This window comes from Oreochromis aureus, linkage group 18, assembly GCF_013358895.1.
Source record: "Oreochromis aureus strain Israel breed Guangdong linkage group 18, ZZ_aureus, whole genome shotgun sequence".
Taxonomy (NCBI): Eukaryota; Metazoa; Chordata; class Actinopteri; order Cichliformes; family Cichlidae; genus Oreochromis; species Oreochromis aureus.
This window is the reverse complement of record NC_052959.1, coordinates 8299137-8324007: the sequence shown is the minus strand read 5'-3', so window position 1 is coordinate 8324007 and position 24871 is coordinate 8299137. Positions and strand designations below refer to the sequence as shown.

The window sequence follows — 24871 nt, the reverse complement described above, 5'->3', positions numbered from 1 at the left end:
AAGGGTAAAGAGAGGGGCTAATGGGGTAGTCACATGTCGGTGCACGATCACCATTGCTTCTGTAGTGAAAACCGGAGATCAAAAAGAACTTGGAAGAAGAACGAGAAAGGCAGAGCACAGCTGATCGGAAGCTGTGAAGTAAGGTCACAATTATAATAAAACTTTTGATTGACCCTTAAAACAAGCCATGTATTGATGAGACATTTTGTTTAATTATGATACCTCTTCTCTAAAATCCCTTAAATCACTAAATGGCACACTTAAGTTTCAATCATCCAGGTTATTGCTGGAAATCAAAAGAACATACGGATGTAGGAAATCTGCTGATTGGACTGTGCATCACACACCTCACTGACATTTAATTATGCCATGACGATGATTTTTACTGAAACTTGCAAATTTCTTTTACACAAAGACAAATCCACCAACTACAATCTTCCTCATACAAAAGGCGCTGAAGTCAAAAGCAGTGAAAAGCACCCATGTTGGTTAAGTCCTGCTGTAAGTGTTTTCTGACTTTCTGGCTCTTAGGTACTTGTTCTGATGTCACACTGGGTTTGTGGTCCCTGCTTGTCCCTTTAAATGTGAGCTTGCACTTATTTAAACCTATGTGAAAGCAAAGCCTCGGAGCCTCGTTAAGCTGCACACAAGAGCAGCAACTATTTGAAACCACATTTCCCATGCAAGTAAGTCTGACTGGCCATTGTGCTCAGGAGGATAATTGATCTGATCTAATGGCGCACCACACTGACTGAGGATTTCCCAACTGTTTATTTTTATTGAGCATTAACATTTAAAGTCCAGCTGTAGGCTAAGATGTATACCGCCATTTTCATTTCCATGAACATACTTCTGCTGAATATTGTCTGCTCCTGGCTCAGTGAAATTACTTTACCAGGCATAACTTTATTGGCCCCTACTTGGGATAGAAGTAGTCGGTAGTTCTTCGAAAGACGCCTAACCTCTCACACTCTAATTCCAGAACTTATATTGACGGCACAGTAGAGTGAAAGCAGTAAAAACAAAATACAAACGACCTTATTGTAACAGCCACTTCAAAGGTTAGGAAAATGCCAGATCTCGCCCATCATTAATTGCACCGTCCATGTTGCACTCAAGTCCTCTAACCTCTCTTTGACCACATAGAAACCAGCCCTAGTCCTCAAGTAAATGCCCAACTCTGTGGACACAAACTGTTGTGACTCACATAAACACATGGAAATGCGTTTCCTATACTTGGTTCGTATTTTAATGCTATACAATTATTAGCTTACATGCCGGGGGATCTAGTCATCCACCACGATTACATGGAGCCTTCTATTTTAACTATAATCGGTTTAAAAGCCCAATCATAATAAAAACACCCAGATAAATCAAAATTTCAGTCACTTTCTGACGGATGGAATAAACCTTTTCATAAACCAATTAGAAGAAAGATTCAACCATGTAAATTATTCAAACTGATTAATTTCTAGCTGCATTCCTTCATTTTGACATAGAGTTAGTGCAAAGGGGGGTGTACACGTCTGTCCTTTCCTAATATAAAAAAAACTTTCAGGCTGAACTGGCTCGCTGTGAGAGGCTTTTTTAAAAATACTCTTTAGGAATTAAAAGCAACACGATATCAGCAACTGCTGAACAGATGACAGAGATTCATCTATAGGGAGCTGATCAAACACACGGCAAAAAGATAAGACAGGAGTTGAGGAAGTGGAAATATTCATATCTGCTGGGCATGTCACACTGTTGCGATTAAGTACTTTGGCACTTGTAAACACCAGACTGTATTAAATCACATTCTGTGTAAACAGCTGACCCAAAGTCGTATGAATCAGAGTGACAGAAAACCGTCAGTGTAACCACAACCAAAAGTGGCTGCTGAAACAAGCAGCACACTATGCAAGAAACAAGTACAAGAGTTGAAATTCCCCTCTGATCTATTATTGCACTGTCTTTATATCAATACAAACCACTGTTAAAGCTGCAAAAACAATGAAGAGGAGGAATATCATTACATATGTTAGCCAAACCTATCCATCTGGGTCACATGAATACAGTATTAATTGCAATGCTATCTTTCTAACCCACACAGCTCTAACAAGCCAATACACCTACTCTACATTGACACTGCACAAATGTGACTTACCCCATTTACTGTAGCAGTATTGCACACAAGACCACAGGGACCAACGCCTTCTCGCTTGCAACAACCACTCAAATAGCAACAAAACAATGCAAAGAAGAATGAACAAAGTATTAAGGCGATCAAGTCAACTGAGGAGCACCTCAGAAACCTAGAAGTACTTTTTTTCTTTTTAGTGAGGCACTGATAGCTGCTGTTGGTTGCTTCACTAATGTATTTAACACCTATTTTTGGTACGTTTTCATGGACTGCCTGCTTAGAGCCCAAGCAATGAATGCTCCATCGTGAGTCAGGATTTAATGGGTGTGATTCACAACCACCGCATCTTCTGAGATCACCAGACTTGCTAACATCACCGGTCAGCTTTGTCTGGTTTTACATCAATCGACCTTCCTTTCATTCCCTTTAGTAATCTGCATTTGTGCAAATCCACAAAATTCTAAAAAAGTAAGCTTTGGCTTCTCAGTACTTTATTACGAGGTTTAAATGATAATTTCTCCTTTGGTTGGACACTAATTTACAATGTTTTGTACGCTTATATTTGTATCAAAGGGGTCCAAGAGGAGTTGATCACATCAGTGGGTCTAACAGCACCCCCCTGTGGTGAGAGTGTATAATTACACCTCCATTCTCATAATAAGGCTTCCTTCTCCCTTTAACACATTTAATGGATTTAAGAAACCTGCAAAGCACTGTTAGAATTCATTTTTGTAATGTAAAAAAATTAGACCAAGATAGATCAGTTCAGAATGTGATCTATAATCTACGCATTTACACTGAAAACCAAAATGAAATATTTTAAGGGGGTAAAATCTGAAAAGCTAGAATGAGCTGGTTTGGGCATCCACACCCTTTTATAGCTGGGGATGTACTTCTGTTCAAAACTGACATTAAAACACATTAAAATCTGGGTTAAATTGTAGTCAGTACACACCTGCCACCAGTTAAAGTGACTCTAAAGGCCAATAAAGACCAGCTGTTCTAATAGGACTCCTCGCATTTACTTAGTTGCCTTTTACTTTAAACTCTATGGTCTGCAAAAAGCTTAGAAAGTCACTGTTAAAGATATCAGTCAGGAGAAAGGTACAAAGAACTGGTTGTGTACTACATCTCCCATTTTTTGAACTTTTGGGCTGGGAGGCAAAACAGAAACTTCCTATGAAGAAAAACATTCAAGCCCAGCAAAGTTTTGCAACATATACATCAGTTCTCAAGAAGCATGTAGGAAAATGTGATCTAATGAGACCCAAGTTAAACGCTTTGCAAATAATTCAAAAGGGTATGTTTAGATACACGACATCACCGCACTACAAGTCAACACTGATGCTGTGGATATCACAGAGAAGCAAAGCATGATGCTTTGTGGCTGTTTTTCTCCTGTTGGAACTGGGACTTTAGTGAAGCTGGAGAGAAATACTTTCAACACCACAACCACAACTGTACAACTGAAAGTCTGTTGGGTCACCTGACGGGGGGCAGTGCACAGGAGACACATCCACATTGTGACAGATTAGGAGTCTTTATGCAAGAAGAATCAGTCAAAATGTGCCGCGTTGATAGACTCGGGGCTGTAATCAAATGAAATGGAGCTTCGCCTAAGGTATTCGTTTAAAGATCTCTACATTGTTAAGTTTTTAGTTTTCCCTAAAAATAAGATTTCAGTTTTATGTTGGATTGTATTGAAGCTGAAAGAAAATGTTTAATTTAACGGTGGTTGGTGTGTAAACTTTCTATGGTAAAAAATCTACAGGGTGGGCCATTTATATGGATACACCGTAATAAAATGGGAATGGTTGGTGATATTAAAGTCCTGTTTGTGGCACATTAGTATATATGAGGGGGCAAACTCACATATACTAAGCACACCATTGTTTTTCTTGTGACATTACCAATAAGTTTGATGTGTCACATGGCCCTCTTCCTATTGAAAAAACAAAAGTTGTATCCAAGATGGCCGACTTCTAAATGGCCACCATGGTCACCACCATCTTGAGGAGTTTCCCCTCACATATACTAATGTGCCACAAACAGGACTTCAATATCACCAACCATTCCCACTTTATTACGGTGTATCCATATAAATGGCCCACTCTGTATATCCGCTTTAACTGTGTACCTGTGTAGATTTATGCACTGTGTGAATTTTCTGTCTAGCATGAGGACAGAAGTAAACGTATATATAAGCAGGTACACATTAGGGCATGTTAACCTGACAAGTGAAAAAAACTCTAAACTGCTTCAGAGATCTTACTGAAGATCCAAATTATTTTCTAGATATTCCTTTGCAAATATGTCTTACAACTATAAATTCTACACAAACTATATTCCTAGGATGTATGCCTAGTTACATAACATAATGATTTTTGCACCTTTGGTTCGGGGCAAAAAGTTAGTCAGGTCTTTTAAAACAAACTGGATGTTTTTCTTTTTATGCATTCTCTTTGTAAGTAATTTAAAAGATGAAGCGTCAATGTTTAGACAGACTGATCAAGAGTCCCCAGGCTTAAAAACAGAGATTAGTCTGGCAAACAAATGAAAACAAATAAAAAATGCATACAGGGACTGGCAAAAAGGCAATTCTAACTCTGAGAGTGTTTGCTATAATTCTTAGGTGCTTCACTGCCAATGAGACAATGAGTTGTGATTTGAATAGTTCATGAAACAAAGTTTCTGTTGGTAAAAGACAAATATATTATGGCACTGTGGGTAACACAGGGATGAGTCAACTAAAACTGTATTTTTTGGGTAAGTTATATATGATTTATATACATGACAATTTACAGAACAGCACAAAATGTGATGAATTAAAATGCCTGCTTATAATAGAAAGAATAATTAGGCCACAGCAGAAAACTTTTACAACAAAATCACAACTCTGTGAGCAATTAGTTGCCTATTTACACATCCAGGGGACTCAGAACATCTCACAGTTTAAGTGTTATGATGTGCAAAAAGTCTAGTTTTGGTACTCAGTTGTGGTAATTAAGGTTAAAAAAGTATGCTTGCCTTTGATACTATTGAAAACTACAGCGTGTCTCCATTTCATGGGCATTTCCATGCTAATTAACAGTGGTTGGTGCTTGTCAAGCTGAGGGCCAGCAACTTTTTTTTTCTGGTTGTTTAAGGATGCCCTTTGTGGTTAAACCTTAGATCTGGATTAATACAACTGGCGAGGGACATCGTCTGTCTGTCTTTCTGTAAAAGTCGCTGCACATCACCGACCTGAGATCCCAGTTTGACATCTCGTGGTACTGTTGTATGCCTTTGCTCTGAGTGCTTGAGAGTCCATCCATCCTGCTGAGCTCCAAGAGTTTTGTGACCATGTTTCAGTGTGATACAGTGAAGCCAGGAAAATACTTAACACAATTTCCGACGCCACAGGACAGATTCTGACTCCATCCTGCAACAACAGAGGTAATGGTGAAGAAGCCATATCGCGTAGCGTAAATGTATTCAGGTACATTCTTGTTGGTCCTATCTACACTCTTGTCTAATGGTACTGGAGATTGTAAGGTTAACAGTACTCTATCCTAGCTTTGGACTAGAGTACAACACTACTAAATTAAGGATTTGAAGTTCACATTTTCCCTCTTAAAAAAGTGTGAAATAAGTATGAATAGTTGTATTTGAAAAAACTGAACAAATAACTCAAAATAGCTAGGCACTGATTGAAAATACTTTGCTGAAAATCTTTGACCTTGATATTCTTTTTGGCAATTTTTTTGTAATCAGAAAAAGCCACGGTATTGGAAGAAAGTTGAAGTGACTACCACACAGGTATTTTGCTAAAAAAAAATTAAATTAAATTAAATTAAAAACATATTTCTGCAGAATATTTGGCTATTACATTATGACCTCATAGAAATGCAGTCTGCATGCTGAGGGTTCCATAGACTGACCATGCATGACAGAAAATCTGTAGCTATCCGGTCTTTAAGTCTGACGTCATTAGCCATGTCTGGGCCCAAACTCCGCTGCAGGTCCCTCAGTCAAATGATCTCTGCAGCATCACTAAGAGTTGAAAAACTGTCTAAATTCTTTCATCTGTAATAAAATGATCAGTGTGGCTGCTCTACCAGGTGTAACAATTAAGTTTAACATCCAGGCATCCATGAAAACACAATTTATGATATTTAACAGAGTTAGAAGTTAGCAGGGAGTTAGCTTGCCAGCTTCCATCTAAATATAATATAGCATGTCCTGACTGAGAGATTTATGAAACAAATTCAAACATACAGCTCTGCTATCACTTCCAACATAAATGAAGACAGGAAAGTAAACAGCAGTGACATTTGTAGGGTTACTGAAGTTGGGCTAGCTGGTATATAATGAAGTGCTACGTGATCGCTGCTGCATGGGCTGGGCTGTAGTTACATCGAAAGGGTTTAAAAACTGAGCTTTAAAATGATTAGCGGTAATAAAAAACCAGAGAAGCCGACAGTGATCACTGACTGTTTTTAGGGGCTTGTTGAGATTAAATAGAACAAGATACAAAGCATTAAAACATGTTAAAAGCACAACAGCCTTATTAAATGCAGACTACTTTGGGCCCGGAAGCAGAATTCGTCACGTCATGACTTAAAGACCGGATAAGCCAACTACAGGGAGGAACCCTCAGTTATTTCACTGCCCTTTGTTCACGATTACACATGACTGTCAGAGTTCATAGTCTGAATTTCTAAATATCTTATTTTGACAAAAACTTTGAAGAAACTTTCCTATTTCCTGTTACAAAAACCATGAAAAGTCCTGCTCAGTGTCTGAGGAAGTTGAGGCCGTGCTGAGAAAACTGAAGGCTTTGGCCCTCGACCAGGAGTCCACCAAGGAGTCAGTGTCCACCGACCAAGAATACAATGTCTTCACTTAAGACCAGTGAATGTTTGGTGAATATACAGTATATATGTGGACCATGATGTAAAATGAGTTTGACATCCTTGCTTAAACAGTTTTTATATTTTAATCTATATTTAATCATTTTATATTATAATCTAAACGAGCTGACAAACTAATTAAGTGTCATGTATTTCAGGCTTTTCTAGGCCAAAGACGGTGCAGGAAAAACATTTTAGCTTTCAGCATTCACATTTCCACTTTTTTGCTGGAAAATGCTTTTTTTCTAGTTTGTTATTATTTTTATTATTGTTATTATTAGAGTTCTAGATTTTGAAAGAAGGTACCTGAGGTGGTTCAGGCATGATTAGGATGCCCCTCTCCTTCAAGGTTATCCAGGCATGACCAGGAGGAGGTGACCCTGAGGTAGACGCAGATATCACTAGACAAATTATATTTTCTTGTAAGGCCTGGGGGTACCTCAGGATCCCAAAGGAAAGGAAAACATTCCTGGGAAGAAGGAAACCTGTAATATCTCTCTTAGCATGCTGAACATGACTCAGCCCAACGGGCATAATTTTTATATCCTATTCAGAAGTTAGAAATCCCAGAGATTTCCAGTCTGTTACTACTGACGGAAAAATAAAGAAACCAGAAACTATTGCTTTAGTAAATTAGTCAAACTGTTGTAATGGTCAGTTACCAAAGGAGTTGCTTGTTAACGGTCTATCAGTTGAGTAAGAAATTAAATGCCAGACATCTGCAGAGTGCTATTTGATTTCTTGCTACCTGAAGAAATAATGAAATAAACCAGCTATGACTGTGTGGGTGTAGAATCACAGACTTGATTGCCACATTAGGTAATAACCACAAAGACTATCGAATCCTCAGTATTCCAACTGAGCCCCAACCATTTCAGTTATTCATCATCACTCTCAAAAATCTTGAAAAATGTCTATTATTTTTCATCTTTGCCAGAATGTGCACTTTAAGTAAACTATTGATCACATTAAGCTGACTAAGTAAAAAATGTCTTCTGGGCTTTATCAATGGCACTATCCTTCACTATATACAAACAAGACCATGAGGGCTGATGCTACGCCAGAAAAAAATCATGAGATTTGTAGCAGTTGCCTCAGTTATATATCATAGCTAATGTGGATTGCATGCTCCCAGAGGGCCTATAATATTAAATCACAAGATTTAATTTATTGCTCACAATGGCACTGTTTGACAAAAGGACTTCCAGCCCCCACCTTGCGCCCATCAATCCACGACGGTTTCCATTATAATGTAGAAATGACAGTCAAACATGCAGTGTTCACCAAGATGCTCAAGGCACATTTAGCCGCCTCCCTAATGTTGCATGTCCCAGTCTCAACTCACATGCCTCAATGACATTCTAAATAATGTCGGCTTTACAAGGCCCTGGCTTGCTCTCTCATTTATCAAAAGTTTTGCAAAGTCGACCAAAGCCGACACCCCCCACCCCCCGATGCTAGGTTCGGTTTGAGGCGAGATCAGTGACTTTAGTGAAAGCCCTCTGGCTGTGACGATGGGAGAGGAGCACTAAGGAGTCAATGATGGTGTGTGGGGTAAATGGCCAGTGGAAGTGTGGGGAGGATGACAAGGACAGATGGAGAGAGGGTGTGGGTGACTGCAAAAAAAAGGAAAAAACGAGCGAAATGAAGAATAATGTCAGGGGGTGAGATAAGAAGAGGAGGGGTTGGGTGTAATGCTGGAGTTGTGAGAGAAGAGGGTTAACTGAAGATTGGAGGGAAGGTGCTATAAACAGAGAAACAGGGCTAATGACAGAGCCCGCATCTGGCTCACTTGGATCAGGGGGACCCATCAATAAACGTGTGACAGCAATAAATATAGTATGACAGGTAATCAGCACAATTACCCGTGTCCCCTAAAGACAGTGCTGGTGAAAGGGGGCTAGGACACAGGGACTGCAGAGTGTCTTAAAAAAACACCCTGACTGATGGGCCGCTGATTGAAATGAAGCGCGTGAGGAGAAGATGCTACAAAAATACCCCGGAGAGAACAAACTTACCGCAGAGAAGGTGAGAGTAGATGAAGATGACCTTTAACCTGCACTGCATGAAGTGAATACTGAAGGATCGAAGGCAGCAGTGACTCGATCTATCAATGACATAGTGTGGGGACATACTGGTTATGTGCGGTGAGACCCATCAAGCCTACCTGGGTTATAGAAGTGATATAAAGTGCAATGTTTCTAAGCTGCCTCATGGGCAAAAAGGACAATATCTGTCAAGAGTACCGCTGGCAAAACTTTAAATTGCTGCTGACAGTATAAAAACAGTTCATCCTTGTAATATACAATTACAATATAAGTCAACAAGTTCTAACAAAGGTGAAAAAATAAAAAGAGACTGCGCTTTCCTGCCTCAGTAGCATGTTATACACACACAAAATACAATAAAATGGGGGGGAAAAGCAACAAAAAGCAAAGACAAGTATAACCCAAGAAGATGAAACAATGGAAGTGACTTTGAAATCAGAGGAGGATACTCAGTTAGTTGAAGAGCCAGCAGAAGAAGATCAAAGCATAGAGGTTCCTTTATAGAGGCAGAACTAGAGAAACCCTGACAAATGTTGTAGGTCATTTAGAAAAGTGCATGTTTGCTTTAAAGGGCATCTTTTTAATCTACAAATGATTTCTGAGATTATTTATAATAATTCATCCTAACAACAACATAACATAGACCACATGAAACATTGCTGTGGCTGCTGTGACGTCATCCAAAGTTGTGGGACACCCGATTCAAACCCAGGCCTTTGCGACAGCCTTACGATCTATGGTTGCCTCAATCCAGTGAGTTATTCCAGCATCCTGGAGCATCGCTTTGAAGCCTCGAGATGAGCATTCACCCAAATGTATCTTGGATTTTTTTAAAAAGCACTTGTTTATTGTCTAACGACTAATGATTGACAAGTCGTTAGCCAATGAGCAGCTTTTTGAAACATAATCACCAAGTGACTCAGTTTTTTTTATTCAATATGAGCCAGAATGAGTGACTGAGTCCATTAACTCACTAGAAAAGTGTTTACAGAGGTCAAGACAGAAAGCCGTTTTCCCATAGACTTTTCTAGGACCGGAAGTCTTTTTGCACCAACAGCTATCGCCATCTGGTGGCCTACAGGTAAAATGCATGTTTAAGCCACTTCCACTATGGTTTCATTTCTCTGGGTTGTGAAATGAGACAAAAATTCTTTAAGATACAGAAGGAAGTTGTTTTTTCGACAGCATTTTCAGAGAACTCACCAAGGCCGATGCTTCAGACACCCAACGAGCCAAATGTCTTTTCTTCCTTGTTCACCAGTTCTTGCAAACGTAGCCAGTTTTAACTATCATAGTTTTGCATTAGGTAACACGAGGTGTTGCGGATCATTAATGAATTGCGATTTATGATCCCATTAATCTTTGTCATTCAGATCCCTGATCGATTTCATGTTATATGATGCAAACACATGTTTTTTGATAAATTACTAAACCGGACTTGTTTTGTATATTCTAGTGAAGTATGGCAGTTGGCCATGTGGGGACATTTGAACAGGCTCTCATAGTAAATTTATTAACATATATGTAATCAACAGGTATGTTTCTTTGCTTACTTCTGTTTCCCATCATGATATACGGTAAAGTGACCTAGATGGCACAAAGCAGAGAGGCAAAGAAACAAAAAAGTGGGGTGCCAGAGGGTAAAAATAAGCCTCTTTGTTTATGCGGGTGACAGAGAGAAGGGTGAACCAGTCACACAGACTGATGTTAGCTTACCATGTCTGTCTGTTTTTCCTGGAAAAACTAGAAAAGTAGAAGGAAGATTTTTCCAGCATGACAAAAGAACTAATACCAGTATCATACCAGGAGGTTCAGAGGTAAAGGTTTGCCATCATGGGCATTTGGGCAGGATCCATAAAAAAATGCAGCCATCAAGGTATCACCGCGGGTTTAATTTTACTTTAAATGAGATGTGTTCATGTTGGGGCGTTATGTCCACACACTGTTTACTCAGCACAGCAAACAAAACCCAGATTAGTCATTAAGCTTCCAACTTAAAACAAATTTAAGATACTGAACAAAGATGAGAAAGGAAGGGTGACTTCCTTTCTCAACATAGAAACTGTCCCAGGAGGAGATGAAAATCAGGAGTGTGATCCTTAAATAATGTATGAGAGGTGAGGTCATATAACTGACAAAGGAACACAAGAACCAAACAGTGATGAGGGGAAAAGAGGGCAGGAATATATCATTATAATAACCATGATAGTAACTTGATGTCAGTGGTTTAGATGCCACAGGCTTCACTACTAACTCAGTGAAACGGCACACAGTTCAGGATTTATTTCAACCAAGACTGCAATCTTGTTCTTCTGGACGAGTTGAGAGAGAGAGAGAGAGAGAGAGAGAGAGAGAGAGAGAGATAGATAGATGGACAGATGGACGGACGGACGGACGGACTCTGTAAGATTTAAAATTTTAAAAAACTTTATTTCCATCTCGAGCCACTCTGAGCCATAGACCATGTACTGAAACAACAATATTTAATCATGTTTAATAGGCTTGTGATTAAGTGTAACAAAAAAAAAAGATGTTGCATCACTGGTAATGAGAGCAATGCCCTCTGTGCCCTGGCAGCAGCATGTAGTATATGAGAACAAATGGAACCCGTGCAGTAGATAAATTTGGTGATCTCTGCACATTTAGCTGCTGATGTATCAGCTAGAAAAAGGCTCGGGTGCAGGCCGAGCTTTGTACTGACTAAATGGTAATAAATGAAATCGAGTGGAAATCCTGAATGCACAATGAGCAGACCAGGAGTGTATAAAAAAGATAGGAAACCTCAAAGGGGCCACTGCTGACCACTGCGAAACTATAAGAATGTGTTCCTACATCTGAACAGTAAAGCTCATCAGCATGATCAGATTTGGATGCAGACATAATTAAAGGAATAATCTGGACTTATCTGCACTCGTATAGCTGCTGTGAATGCTTCAGTCTCTAAATGAAAATAAATATGATTTTTTTTTCCTTCGGGGAATTATATGAACTATACTATATGGACAAAAGCACTGGGTCACCCACACATTACACCTACAGGAACTGCTCCATAAAGGAAACCCATTCTTTGAAACCCCAGCACACAGCTTTTGTGTGCTGATGTTAATGCCGGGGGGGGTTGTTGTTGTTGTAGCTTTGCAGTTATCGAGTCAGCAGAGTGTAGCATGTGACCTCGCTCTGAAGTTTTACATGGTCTGTCTCTTTGTGGCTGAGTTTCTATAGTTCCTAAACTCTTCCACTTTGCAGTGACACCACTTACAGCTGATCATAGATTATCTAAGGGGGAAGACATCTCACCAGTTGATTTGTTGTAATTAATTACCAGAGCTCTTTGAAAAGACCCATTTCTTACCAATGTTTGTAAAGGCAGACTGCATGGCTAGTTGGACACCTCTGGAAGTGGGAATGAAATTCAAAGATGAAGAGACTGGATGGCCCAATACTCTATATAGAGTGCATGAGATACTTGGTGAAAGCATGAAAACACTCTTTAGGTTTTAGTTTTCTGAGCATGTGGTAGCTGTGTGCATGGGGAACACAACACAAGCAAAGATCTCGATGGAAGGAAAATGTTGCAATTCTTGAAGCAAAAATCCAGCTTCAGACAGAGAAAGCTCTTAAAGGTTACTACTTAACCTTAAAGGCAGCAAGTTGGGTGGGGGGTGGGGGGGACGCTGTTCTGGGTTTTTAGGTGTCATTTGGGATTTGTAGAGTTTTATGCCTTTAATGTAAATGGAGGGTTTATGAATATTTTTGAGGTCAGATTTTTTATTTTAAATTATAATATACAAATGTTAACATAATTTAATTGCCATTTGTGGAAACACCCCTGGCAGCGGAAAGCAAAGTGTGGCTGATCAGCAGGTTATCTGGGTGGGTACTATGGATATATGGCCCCGTTATAGGAAGGGAAACGTAACACAGGCCAAGTATTTCAAATTTTCCAAATCCTTTGCTCTTTTAACATGACGGCTTCCAGCAAGAAATGATCACATGGGCAGAATTAGGTTTAAAAGTAACATTGCTCACTGTCACCATCTGGTGGTCAGCAGCTGTACTCAAACAGGCAATCATCTGTTAACTGCTTACAAAGTGATACTGAAGATATTCTGTTGGCATGCTTGAGATGTCAGTGAAAGTCAAGCAAAGGGTGTGGCATAATATTTTATTCACATATTTTATGGAATACAAAGCCCCCCAAAAACCCTGACCCCACCCCGAATCCCCAAAAATTGTGCACATCCGATCTTATGGGAACTATTCTGTCACAGAAAAAAAACAACCAGGAAACAAAGGAACTTTTTTTTTAAACTGTTGGAGTGTAAGACTGCAGTTTTAATCTGATGGCCATATAAAAGTATGCCCTCTCATTGCGAATGAACCCTTCACAAAAAGTAGCCACACCTGTCTAGAGTCAGTCGATAAAAGGGCTGCAGCAACAAAACAAAACCAAAACACGAGTTTCTTACAGAAAAAAAAAAAAAAAAATTCCTTCCGTCGAGCTTTTCCGTTACAACTACAAGGATGTAATAACTCCGGCACAATAATAATTTAGCTTTAAGGGACTGTAAATTCAGTCACTTTTCTATTCTTTTATGCAACCTCCTGCTAAGCTGCTTGTAAGGAATGAACATGTCCCCAATTTGACTTGGAACAGAAACAAAATATTGACAATTTTACAATTTAAAAAGAAAAGAAGGAAGAAAACTGCCAGCAGGGCTAACAATGGAAAACAACCTCAGATGTTCTTGTGGCCAACCTAGGTCCAATAACATAAGCTTCATCAAAACAGCTTTCAAAGTGCTTTTTACACAACTAGCCATGTCTTCCAAGTGACTGTATCAGTGGAACAATCCCATCATCTGGGACAAAAAAAAAAAAACATCTGTCATTTAGGTCTGGCCAAAGGTCTCAGTGAATCTCCTGACATGTAAAACAAACCAGCTTTAAGACAAAATGGGTTGGCAAACCCACTGATTGGTGAACAAAAAAAAGAAAAACAACAGTAACATCACTGCCACTGAAGCCACACATCGCAGTGCATGACAAAGTTCGTTTCAGAAGTTTGGGAAGGGGACCCGATCGCTTTCCCCCCCACCCACAGAAGTGTCACACCAATCACAACAGGGTTTGTCTTAGTTCATTTTGACTCTCTTCCTGACCACTACACATCAAAACACACCAGAAAACAAGTTAACCCAATACAACACACACAATCCAAGGTTCGTGGTCCAAAAGGTGCTGTCCAAAAAAGGTCCCGTTGTCCACTTTTTTTTTAGCTGTTCCGACATGCGAACAGTCGGTTTGAGCAATTTATGTAGTGGACAATGGAGAAAAAAAAATATATATATATATATATTAAAAAGAAAAGACGTGTTCAGGATGACGGAGCTTCACTGTCAGTTACTGACTTCTAACAGTCGCTCTTGCAGGAGGAATAAACTGTAGCAGCTCGCTGTCCGTGTCCATTCCTCCCTCTCTAATGGTCTCAATCGGACCATCCAAGCCTGTTCCTCTCGGGTCAGGTCCTCACACCATGTAGGAGTTCTGGTTCTTCAGCTTGTCCAGCTCTTTGCTCTGTTGCCTCAGAAACAAGATTCTGCAGTTGCGAAAAAAAGAAAATGTAAATCAAAATGCATGTGTGTTAACAGCAGAGTCTATGCAAATGTAGCCATTTGCCTCACCTCTGCTCCCTCAGTGTGGCCTGGATTTCACACACTCTGACCAGAGACCGAAGATTTTTCATCTCTGTGCAGATTTCAGACATGTACAGGCTGCCCATGTTGTGGATGTCTTCACGCAACCGAGCCGCCTGGTGGAAAGGGAGAAGTGCATTTTGTCAACAAAAAACAAAAAAATGAAAGACGCCGGAAGAGTTATCGTAGATGCGATGGAGAACAGCATCTTTGAACACACAGTCTATATTTAGCAGTATCACACAGTCGAGCTTTGCATATTTCCATAGAAGTCACAATTAGGTCCATCACAACAGCCACCTTTGTTAAGGTGACTATAAACAGAAATATTTCCAAGAAACAACAGATTACATTTTTTTTTTAAAAAGATCGGTTATCTAACTATTCCTAATTTAAAGCTATCAGAATCTGAATAATAAATATGCAAAATTAATAGTGTCACATGTTTTCTGGTTCACTATCTGTGTGTGTGTGTGTGTGTGTGTGTGTGTGTGTGTGTGTGTGTGTGTGTGTGTGTGAGAGAGAGAGAGAGAGAGAGAGAGAGAGAGAGAGAGAGGGGGAGAGTTCAGCATAAAATAAAACACAGGGAGCAGAAAAGATGACAGAGTAGCACAACCAGAAGTGACAGTGAAAACATTTCACAGCACAAGCTCTTTACTCCATCATCATTGTTCTCTGCAGTATCAGTTTGTCCATACAAACATCAACACAATGAGCAGTAATAAAACTACTGAGGATATATCCATATACAGGCCCACTCACGACAAAGTCTACTGAAAGTCACTCAAGAGCCAACTTCACTATCGAAAAATGGAATTCCAAGCTCTACATTTTTCCTTATAAAATGTGAACCTGTCTTCTGGAGGACTATACCTGTTTCTCTGTGTTCTCTGAAGGCCACCCTTGGATATGTCTGATGAGGTTTTCATCGAAATGAGCTGCCAGGCTGGGAGTGAAGGAGCCAGGGGTGTCTGAGTGGCTCGCACTGCTGGACGGGGCGTGAGGCAACAAGGCACCAGATGCGTTTGATCCTGTGCACAACATGTCCTGGCTGCTGGAGGAAGACACGCAGGTGGAGACTGTGTTAATAAAATCCTGCTGCAGTTGTTCTGATGTTCTAGCTGATTACTGTTACACAGATTCAGTCTATAATCTCACCGTCTAACCTATGAATGGGGAAATATGGATGAATAATAAACCTCACCAACATTTCCGGTTGTTCGGGGAACTGCATCATTGGGAGCTGAGTGTCCCCAAAATGACTACTCTAAAATAACACACAGGCCTTGCTGCAAACCCTTTCTCAAAAATAAACCGTTCCCATAAACACTGTCTGGAACACATGTTGCTGTATTCTGTAAAGCATGTTTTTGCAATTCAGGCCAGTTGTCCTTGTAGCTCTTGAACCCCCCCACAACTACTCATCTGCTTTGCCTCCACCAATCTATGCTGTGATGAAGTGATTTTAAATAATTCCTTCCTGAAAGCTACCTTCTCTGCTGCAGAGTTCTGGGGTCTTCTGGACGCTTTTCTGCTGTCTGAGACAAGGAAGCTGAGCCTGGCTTCCCCGAAGACATGCTGCCCTGAAGAGGGAAAAACAGATGACGATGAGGAGAAACATGAATAAAAACAAGACACAGAAGATGGTCCAGAGGAGGGCAGTCCTAAACACAGCGTCTCTGCTCTGTTACTTTAGCTTCAAAGGCTCACCCTGGTTTGCGAGGATGTGACGCTGCCAGGATGCACACCCAAATGAGACTTCTGGTTGCTCTGTGGCGTGCCGTTCCGTGGTGAGACGTACGGCCGCGGCGACGATGTGTCGGATGTCAGGGAGCCCGGCGACTGACTCGAGTGCTGGGCTGAAAACAGGAAAACATAAGATCGGTGTGGAAGAATGGGGGATTTGTCAGGTTGCACCTATCATTGTACTGAGTGTCAGGGAGGAAAATGAGCACTGATATTAGACCAGTTTTTTTAGGACTAACAGCAAACAGTTAAAAAGGTAAAAAGGCTTGAGGAGGGAATACAACAGCATATAAAACACCCTTTATCCCAGAACATGGGACCATGTCTTGTGCTTCCCCCCCCCCCCCACATACCTGTAGTCAATCTAAAAAACCCTAGTTATACACACAGTAAAACAAGGACACGGAGAGCAGAAACCTTCCAAAGAAGGTGAAAATTAGTATGTGACAGCAGATGGTGAAAAACAGCAAAGAGGGCGTACCTTGGTTGGAGTGCTGAGCAGCTGAGAGCAGAGCAGTGACGTTGAAAGCAGGTCCAGCAGTGAGGAGCTTATGAAGCACAGACTGCAAGGAAGCTTGGGTGACAGCAGCTGCCAATACTGGAGGGAGGAAAGAGGAAATGTACACACACACACACACACACACACACACACACACACACACACACAGGTGAGTGAGCAAGAACACACAATAGGTGAGTGCATAAACATTAGAAGTCAGAAAACTCAGTTGAAATAAGAATCGAGTTAGTGCAACAGTGTGAGGGCAACACTTGTAAAAAAACAAAAAAGACAATCAAACACAGATTCTAATTTTTTTTTCTATCACCAGAAGGGTCGATAACACCCTCATCATAGGCATGTTTATGATGGAACTGTGGCCTCTTTGCTGTCTGACGCAAAATCTTAGAGGGTAAAAATCCAGCTCTTACCTGTCCAACAAGCTTCTTTATAACCACAGTGCACCAACTACGTTCATATCAACAGACAGAAGGAAGCTAACATGAACGAAGCCTAAATGTAGCCAAACTGCTAGCTTGTTTTGCTATGCATCTTCAAATTCTGCTGGTTCTCATAAACTTAGCCCGAGCACTCATCCTGACTCTTTCTGGAAGTCATACCTCAAGGCAGGAGCACAGCATGTTCCTTTTTACGCCGGAGGACATGTGCTTCTTGGGGGTGGGGGTTACAAAAAGCAAAAACAAACAAGATGTTGTTGTTTTGAAAGATGACATATTTTGCTGTGTACGCAGGAATACCTAGCTGTGTAAAAGCACGCTTTCTAAACAGGACCGCCCCCCCTTTTTTTTCTAAGGTAAACAACTATGAAGTTGCCAACAACCCATAATTTAACTCTGAGAACCAGTTGTGTGCCTCTGTGCTGAATAAGACACTAGACCGGAAAGCAGTGTAAACCGCGCCCTCATCCTCACCCTCGTTGAGCTTGGCCACGTCCATGCTGCCGTTGTTCATCTGCAAAGTCGCTTGCAGTGCCGGGAGGAGCTGATGCAGGAGCGCCGGGTCCTGGAGCAGCGCCGGCGAGGGCAACTGGGCAGACGGAGGCGCCTGACTGCTAGAGGACGAAGAAGAGGACGACATGCTGGAAGGGGTGGAGCCTATAGCGGCGGCAGCAGGGGTCAGGCTCTGAGAGGAAGAGGAAGAGGAGGAATGGCCGCAATTGGCTGCTGTGGACTGATCCACTGATGCGATTTCTGTGGAGACGAGCAGTGATGAACACAGAAGGAATTCACACTATATTCTGTGGATGTATGACTGTTTGTCGTGATTGAAGCATAACTATATACACATGAACAAGATTTTATTGCTAAGTCGTACTTGTTGTGGCTTTGTCCTGCAAGGCCTCTTGTCTGTAGTCCATGTCCCTGGGAAAACTGTTTGCTGCCATCTTGACTGAGTCTTTCTGCCGTTGTTCCCTGAAGCAAAGCAAACAGGTTTTGTGAAGCAACAGCGATGATGTTAAGGACGTGGGCTGCGGTTTGAGTCTGTGCCTTAAGCTAATGATATTCTGATAACATTGTGGTTCTAAAGCTGTCGTGTGTGACTCTGCATGAGAACTACAACCTCAGTCACTGTCTCAGGTTAAAGAGCCAACAAACATTCAATAGTTAGAACTGAATAAAGTGAGCCTTGCCTCTCCAGCAGGTCCTTTGGCTTTTCCCACTGGGAGACCTCAGTTCTACAGTTGTAGTAGTACTTCTTCCCAGAGGAGCTAATGTGCTCTGTCCAGTCATCTGCTGGGTCCTAGTCACAAGGAAAATGGAGAGAGTCAAACAGTTAAAAAAAAAAAAACTTCACTCCAAGTTCATTTTGCTCAGTTTATACAAAAACTTTCCCAATAACATTTACAAGTAACGCAATTATTGTATGCATGATCATTTTTCTGAGATTTTTTTTAATTATTATTATTGTGACCCTTCACTTCAAAGTCAAAATATCTGATGCTTAACAGCCAATCTGACAAAGAAGTCATGCCAAGTTAGCTACATGGTCCTCCCACCGTGATGATCCCAAGAGCAGGTAAATTTAACCTTAGTTGGGAAAAGAAAATCCTGACAGTTCATTTTTGGCCAGTTTCAACTTCTTGTGTACTTTTTGATTGCATCTAATCCTCTATCCCCCCCTTTTTATTCTCTTGGTAAAGCATACAACCTGCTGATCAAGCACTGGCAGACATACACTTCGCTGTTAAATCTAGGTACATCACAACTACAAACCTTTCTGAAACCCTACACTGTGACTTATGGCGTAACCAGATGTGCACCTCAATAGAAATTTAACTACACAACCCGCACAGGTATAAATATTGGCACTGGCATCAACTAACCTGCATGAGTTATGCCGTAGGCTTTTTGTCGATCCACTGCAGAAGCATGAATTCATTTTCATGCCCACTGTTCCCACTGTTCATACAGGTTTAGGATGTTCCCTTGTTTTCATGAACCCTAATCTTCAAAGGCTATTTCACTGATACAAAAAAAACCTAGAACTGTAAAACTGAAAGCACAGTATCTGTTTCTGACTGTGTTTTTTTTAAATCCCTCCATGCTATGTGATTTGTGCAAATCTCCCCCAAATAAATTCTTCCGCTTTGTATAAAAGTACTTCCTTATTTTCCATACGCTCCCTCCTCACAAACCACAGTCCAGTCTGTCTGATGAACAGGAAAAGGTTGCAAAGCATTCTGGTAGTTGCTGGTGGGTAGTTCTCTTTTCAGTGATGACTAACACCCCCCCGCACACACACACACTTTAAAAAAATTGCACCTTTCTACAACGCAGCCTAGTTTTATTACACAACCCACTTCCCGGCAGTGACATTCCTCTTGAAACCGTGAGCCATCGCACCTGCTTTTGCTCCACTAAGCACTTTTCCAGTCTCAAAGTGCTGAAGTCAAAGTTTCTTCAAGCAACAGTGTCAGTTTTCCAGCACTCACATTTTTTTTTCCTGAGGAGCACGCATTCAAGTTTCAAACAACTTGAGAGGATATTAAAGTGCTCTTTAAACTGATGTAACACAAGGCAATTGATCACTTTGTGTAAATGGGTTATGAAGCTTCAAAAGCAAAGATCAACAAGTGGAAGACTTCATTTAAATTGTTTATTCCAGTGCTTGGAGGTAGCAGTCCTACTTCATTGTACATACTGGCAAGAGCATACCTGAGTCAGCACATTTGGTAAACATAAATCCATTTTGCTTTGGGAGGTAAACATCTTTCATTTCCGAGCCTCGATAATGGACTGGGGCTTTTGAGTGTGGATGCGAGCTGGTATGTTTAATATTAATGATGATGCATATACTGACGACTCTGTTAGGATCTAACATTTCTCATCCACATCTGTATAACTTTAAAACTGTGCTTTTGTAGGTGAGGCTTGAGCCCTTATAACATATGATCTCATGCCTTCTCTGTGGAAAGAGTAATTAGATACCACATACTACTAGTAAAACCAACAGTATCTTAGTAACAATTCATTTAAAAAAATGATATAATTTGATTTTTAGTACTGCAGTTTCCCACAGTTATTGATATAACAGAATTAAGATAGACTCTAATGTAATTTGAATATTACAAACTTAAAGTGAGCCATGTGTGCTCTGACAAGAGTCTGTAGGAAAGCTTACAAATGCACAGAGCAGTGGGTGCTTGCAGGAGCGGTCCAAATTAGTGTCAAACCAGACAATGTTGAATATTGTGCATTTGGTCCCACTGCGCAGTCCAACCAGTGAGAAATAACAATGTGTCTCTCATTCACATTGACAAATGGCAAATCGTTTAAACAAGGAAGTCCACAATCTAATCAGACCATCTACTACACAAGGAGCCTCTTACATAATTATGAAGTTACAGTCAAGCATTGTTGAGTTAGGTTTGATAAATGTCTGCATGAGAGAGGAAGATGGCTATCTATCACGCCCCACATAAAATGTTCCACAGTGGCGTGGCTGCACTCTACAGGAATCGCTGAAGGTTTTATCATCAGATAACACTGGGCAGATCCTTACCCTGTCTGCGGGCTTGCTCTGAGCCCCGTGCAGGTCGGTGCCATGGTGAGAGCTGTTGTTGTGGGAGTTCTCCTGAGGAGAGCCACTGGTCCCTGCAACAAAGCCACTTGTCAAAGGAGAGAAAGCATACGAGGCTCTGCTAAGGACTAAATCCTTAGGGAGAGCCACAACTGCCAAACAGGGAAAAGAAATCAGCTTGCCTTTTGTTATTTTAGGCTTATACTTGCAGTTTACATTTACGTCTTAATCTGATGGCAGTATTATGAGAAGCTTTTTTATCCACAACATGACAACTGGCAGGGGTGACCAGAGTCTTCTCGACAATAACAGCAGTTAGAGTACACATGACAGAAGAAGTTCACATATTATGTCAGGGACCAGCATAGAAACAAAGACAGAGTTGACCTTTATGCCCATCTGCCGTTACCCGTCCCCTTCATAACAACCGCCTGAGATTAATCTTGCATTGGCATGCATGCACAATGCCACCAGACTCACCGTTTTTCCCTCTGACGCTATGAGAGGGTTTCGCCTTGCCATGTCCCGTGCCTTCTCCGTGTCTGCTGACAGGACTTTCGTCTGAGCGTCGCTGCATCTTGTAAGGGGGCACAGGATCTGACGATCCATCGCGCACCTTGTCGTAGCGGTGAAGGCTGGTGGCCTGGCTCTTTGGCTGAGATTTATGGGTCTAAAAAGGACAGTACACAGCAGAATTGTTGAGATATGCTCAATCTCACACAGTGGTGTTCTTACCTCTCAATCAGGAGACCCTTTAAGTTGAATGAGAGCATTTTTATGTTTATTGTCATTCTATTGACATTTCTAGTAAATTCTTGTTTTGATAGAGTAACTGAAACACAAGGGCTGAAGTAAGACAGTCCACATATGAATTACCGTTGTGACAGTTGCTGTTTTAAATACTGATCGCCTGCACACTGTGCTGACCTACGTTTATGGAGCGTCATGACAGGTGACAGCTAACAACCTGAACATGACATACCTGATACGATTGGGGATCCCTTCTGTCGTTGCACCTGTGGAGACACACAGAACAAAGATTAGAGCAAGATCTCAATAACGTTTTTTTTTTTTTTAAATTTATTTTTATTTGTCACTTTGAAAACTGACTTTCTGGAGCATATATAGTTAGCTAAGAAGCTAGCGTTAGCCAAGTTAGCCTGAGTTGCCATCTTATCATCTGGTGTTTGCTCATACTGTAGTTCACATTGAATCGGTAATGTTTAAAGTATATCTTACAAATACCTAGAATAGGCAGGATTTACGATGTGAATACTATTAAGTGTAACGGTAGTCGACCAGCTAAGGTACATATCCGGAATCAACGGCTAACTAATTGCAGGCTAACCATGCTAGCTAACGGCTACAAGTGAACCTTAAACGCACAAATTAAATCAACGGCGTAAGAAAAACATGTTTCAAACGCTAAGGTCTGAGTCTGATTTACCCATCGCTGACTCTTGTTGGTTTCCTTGCATACATCACCATCAAGACCGTGGTGATGTGTGTATGTGTGTGAGGGGGAACCGTGGCCTCCTGCCTGCCTGGCTGCTCTCACAGCTCTTTTCTTCAGCTTCCTGATGTCTGCACTCAGTCTGTCCTGCCAAACAAAGAGCTAAAAGTCACGCACCGAATACCAGCACTGCATAGCGGCTGGTCTTTACTGAAAAACAAAAACAAAAAAGAAACACCCTCAATGCACCATCTGCCATGCAGTTACGGTATACGCTAAATTCGGCCGATGTAGTTCAGCGGAAGGCAGCAGATGGAGGAGGAAACGGTGAAGACAGTAATGTTTGGCTAGGAGGACGAAGTTCCTGTTTGTCTTTTCAAATTAAAATTTTAGTTATGCGTTTAGAAGAGTTATTATTATTATCACTATCATCATCATAATTATTATTATTATTAACGAAAAGCAAGACATGTATTATGTGAAACAGAATATTCCGTTTTAAAATTATAAATTATATGCTTAAGTCAAAACCACAAGTAACTGGGTTGTCATTTTTAAATAAGTAATTATACTTTTTATGCGATGCTGGCAATTAGAAATATGGCACAGAATAACAAAAATAACCGCACGTGGTTCTCTAATAAAAAGTGTTTGATTGTCACACCTCACTGTGGCATTTCCGCGTTGATGGGCTATTATTTTGAAGGAAGTCTCATCATATCCGGAATGAGCTCAGCTGTGTCTGGATAACGTGACGCAGCCTGTCAGTGCTGCCGTTGGCTGCTCAAAGTTCACTTCACGTCTCGGTAGTTTTAAGTTGTCAAGTGGGACTCTGCTTCAGCCTGCACGCTTTGTCGCTTTTGTGGTGTTGTCATATAGCTCCTGCACGAACACTTTGTCCAGCGTGAACAGGCCACAGCAGGCTAATATGTCCATTTTCTTACCACCCCTGGGTTTTAGCCTAATTGATACGTGGTTTATGTAGTTCACTATAAATGCAATGAGTCCAGGGCATTTATAGTCAACTACTCAGATGTCTGGAGTCTACTGAGACAAGCACTGTACAGGGTTCCTGATGGACAGTCTGAACTCTGTGACCAGTGATATCTAATACAACTGTAGCTATACATTATAGTAACACACACCCCAACATCACCATTTTCAAAATCAGAACATCCATATGTTTCATCATGTAAGACGTTGTCTATTACTAATATTGTGCATGACTGAGTGTCTGCAGTCATATGTGGGTAGCTGAACTGAAATAGGTCAACATTAAACTCCATGCTGTGTAACCTCCATGATGTGATTGGCGTATTGATTGCCTGCTGGCCTTATTTGTGTCAGACTGAACACATATTGATGGAATAAGAGACGGTGTCTCTTGCATTGCGGTCAGTGGAACACTGCATAACCTTTCAATACAAGTGGATGTTCAAACACAGCCTGTACTCTTTACATATTTTAAATGATATGGCTTGCCTGACCTGGCCCTTATGGGATGGACAGTCTCTGGTGAGTGCATGCTTCTGTTGTTTTGCTTAGCAGTAACTTTAATTTTTCTACTTAAACACTATTGGAATTTAAAAAACAAAATAAGACATAAACATCCTTTATAATCTTTGTAACATGGCCTTGGAATATTAAAATAATTAAAACAATCCTAGATAATCAGTGTTGAGATATTCTATTCAGGGTGTTTCATTTTTGAACTGATTTTAGTGACAGAGCATTAAAAAATTTCTCATGATTTTTACTATTTGTTGTTAATGCGTCTGAACATATTCAAAATATTCATTATTATATTATTTCACTTGTTTAAATCAGTTGATGTAGTTTTACAGTATTGTGTAGTTTCAAACTCTTTGTACATCATACTTGCATGTATGAGTAACAACAGAGTAACTCATACATAAATTAGTCTGTTGTGAGAGTGCAGGCCTCATTGTTTTTGGTTTTCACATACATTTCCAGCCCAAGAACAGATTTTTAGATATAAATCTAAAACTGAACGAGTGCAAAGGTCCTGGAGACATTATCCTCTACCCATGCTGGTGGATAGATCATGGGCAAAACTGTTGTACAAGCAAAGAAAGCAACATACTTTATCAAACTAATGCATTTTTATATTTTTATTTTGAGATCTAAACTTAAATGTAATAACTGAGCTTTGTTTTGATCTTTTCCTGAAATTATTGCAAGAAATATTGATTATTTAAACACGCCTAACTGAAATATATATAAATAATATATATAAATAATGGACATGGCTTTGTTGATACTTGATAAGAACTGTTACAATAAAAATCAGCAATAGGGGGCACTAATATCTCAGTATGTTGTTCGGGGCCATCTAAAGAATAAATACACTTCT

General features: G+C 40.5%; 1 protein-coding gene across 3 annotated transcripts; it reads right to left on the bottom strand.

The window, feature by feature from the left end:
• Nucleotides 1–13213: 13213 nt before the first annotated feature.
• On the bottom strand, nucleotides 13214–22844 carry LOC116335253 (WW domain-containing adapter protein with coiled-coil-like). Of its 3 annotated transcripts, none has more exons than XM_031758896.2 (13): nucleotides 22492–22844; nucleotides 22027–22060; nucleotides 21525–21714; nucleotides 21027–21118; nucleotides 18655–18764; nucleotides 18339–18436; nucleotides 17936–18214; nucleotides 16986–17102; nucleotides 16469–16617; nucleotides 16250–16341; nucleotides 15632–15809; nucleotides 14747–14874; nucleotides 13214–14661 (listed from the first exon to the last, which is right to left on the bottom strand). In XM_031758896.2, the coding sequence occupies exons 1-13, from the start codon at nucleotides 22530–22532 to the stop codon at nucleotides 14592–14594; spliced, it is 1578 nt and encodes a 525-aa protein (XP_031614756.1). In that variant the 5' UTR covers nucleotides 22533–22844; the 3' UTR covers nucleotides 13214–14591. The 3 variants fall into 3 exon arrangements, with proteins under 3 accessions (XP_031614756.1, XP_031614755.1, XP_039458457.1); XM_031758895.2 differs by having other exon boundaries at nucleotides 15632–15812; nucleotides 22492–22843; XM_039602523.1 differs by lacking the exon at nucleotides 16986–17102 and having other exon boundaries at nucleotides 15632–15812.
• Nucleotides 22845–24871: the final 2027 nt, after the last annotated feature.

What these genes read in the sequence shown, in the direction of transcription:
- LOC116335253 (XM_031758895.2), bottom strand. Translation starts at nt 22,532, where the DNA reads ATGGTGATGTATGCAAGGAAACCAACAAGAGTCAGCGATGG. An exon ending in GGGATCCCCAATCGTATCAG is followed by an intron (nt 21,715 to 22,026) that starts GTATGTCATGTT and finishes TGTCCTTTTTAG; the next exon opens with ACCCATAAATCTCAGCCAAA. An exon ending in TAGCGTCAGAGGGAAAAACG is followed by an intron (nt 21,119 to 21,524) that starts GTGAGTCTGGTG and finishes GCTTTGTTGCAG; the next exon opens with GGACCAGTGGCTCTCCTCAG.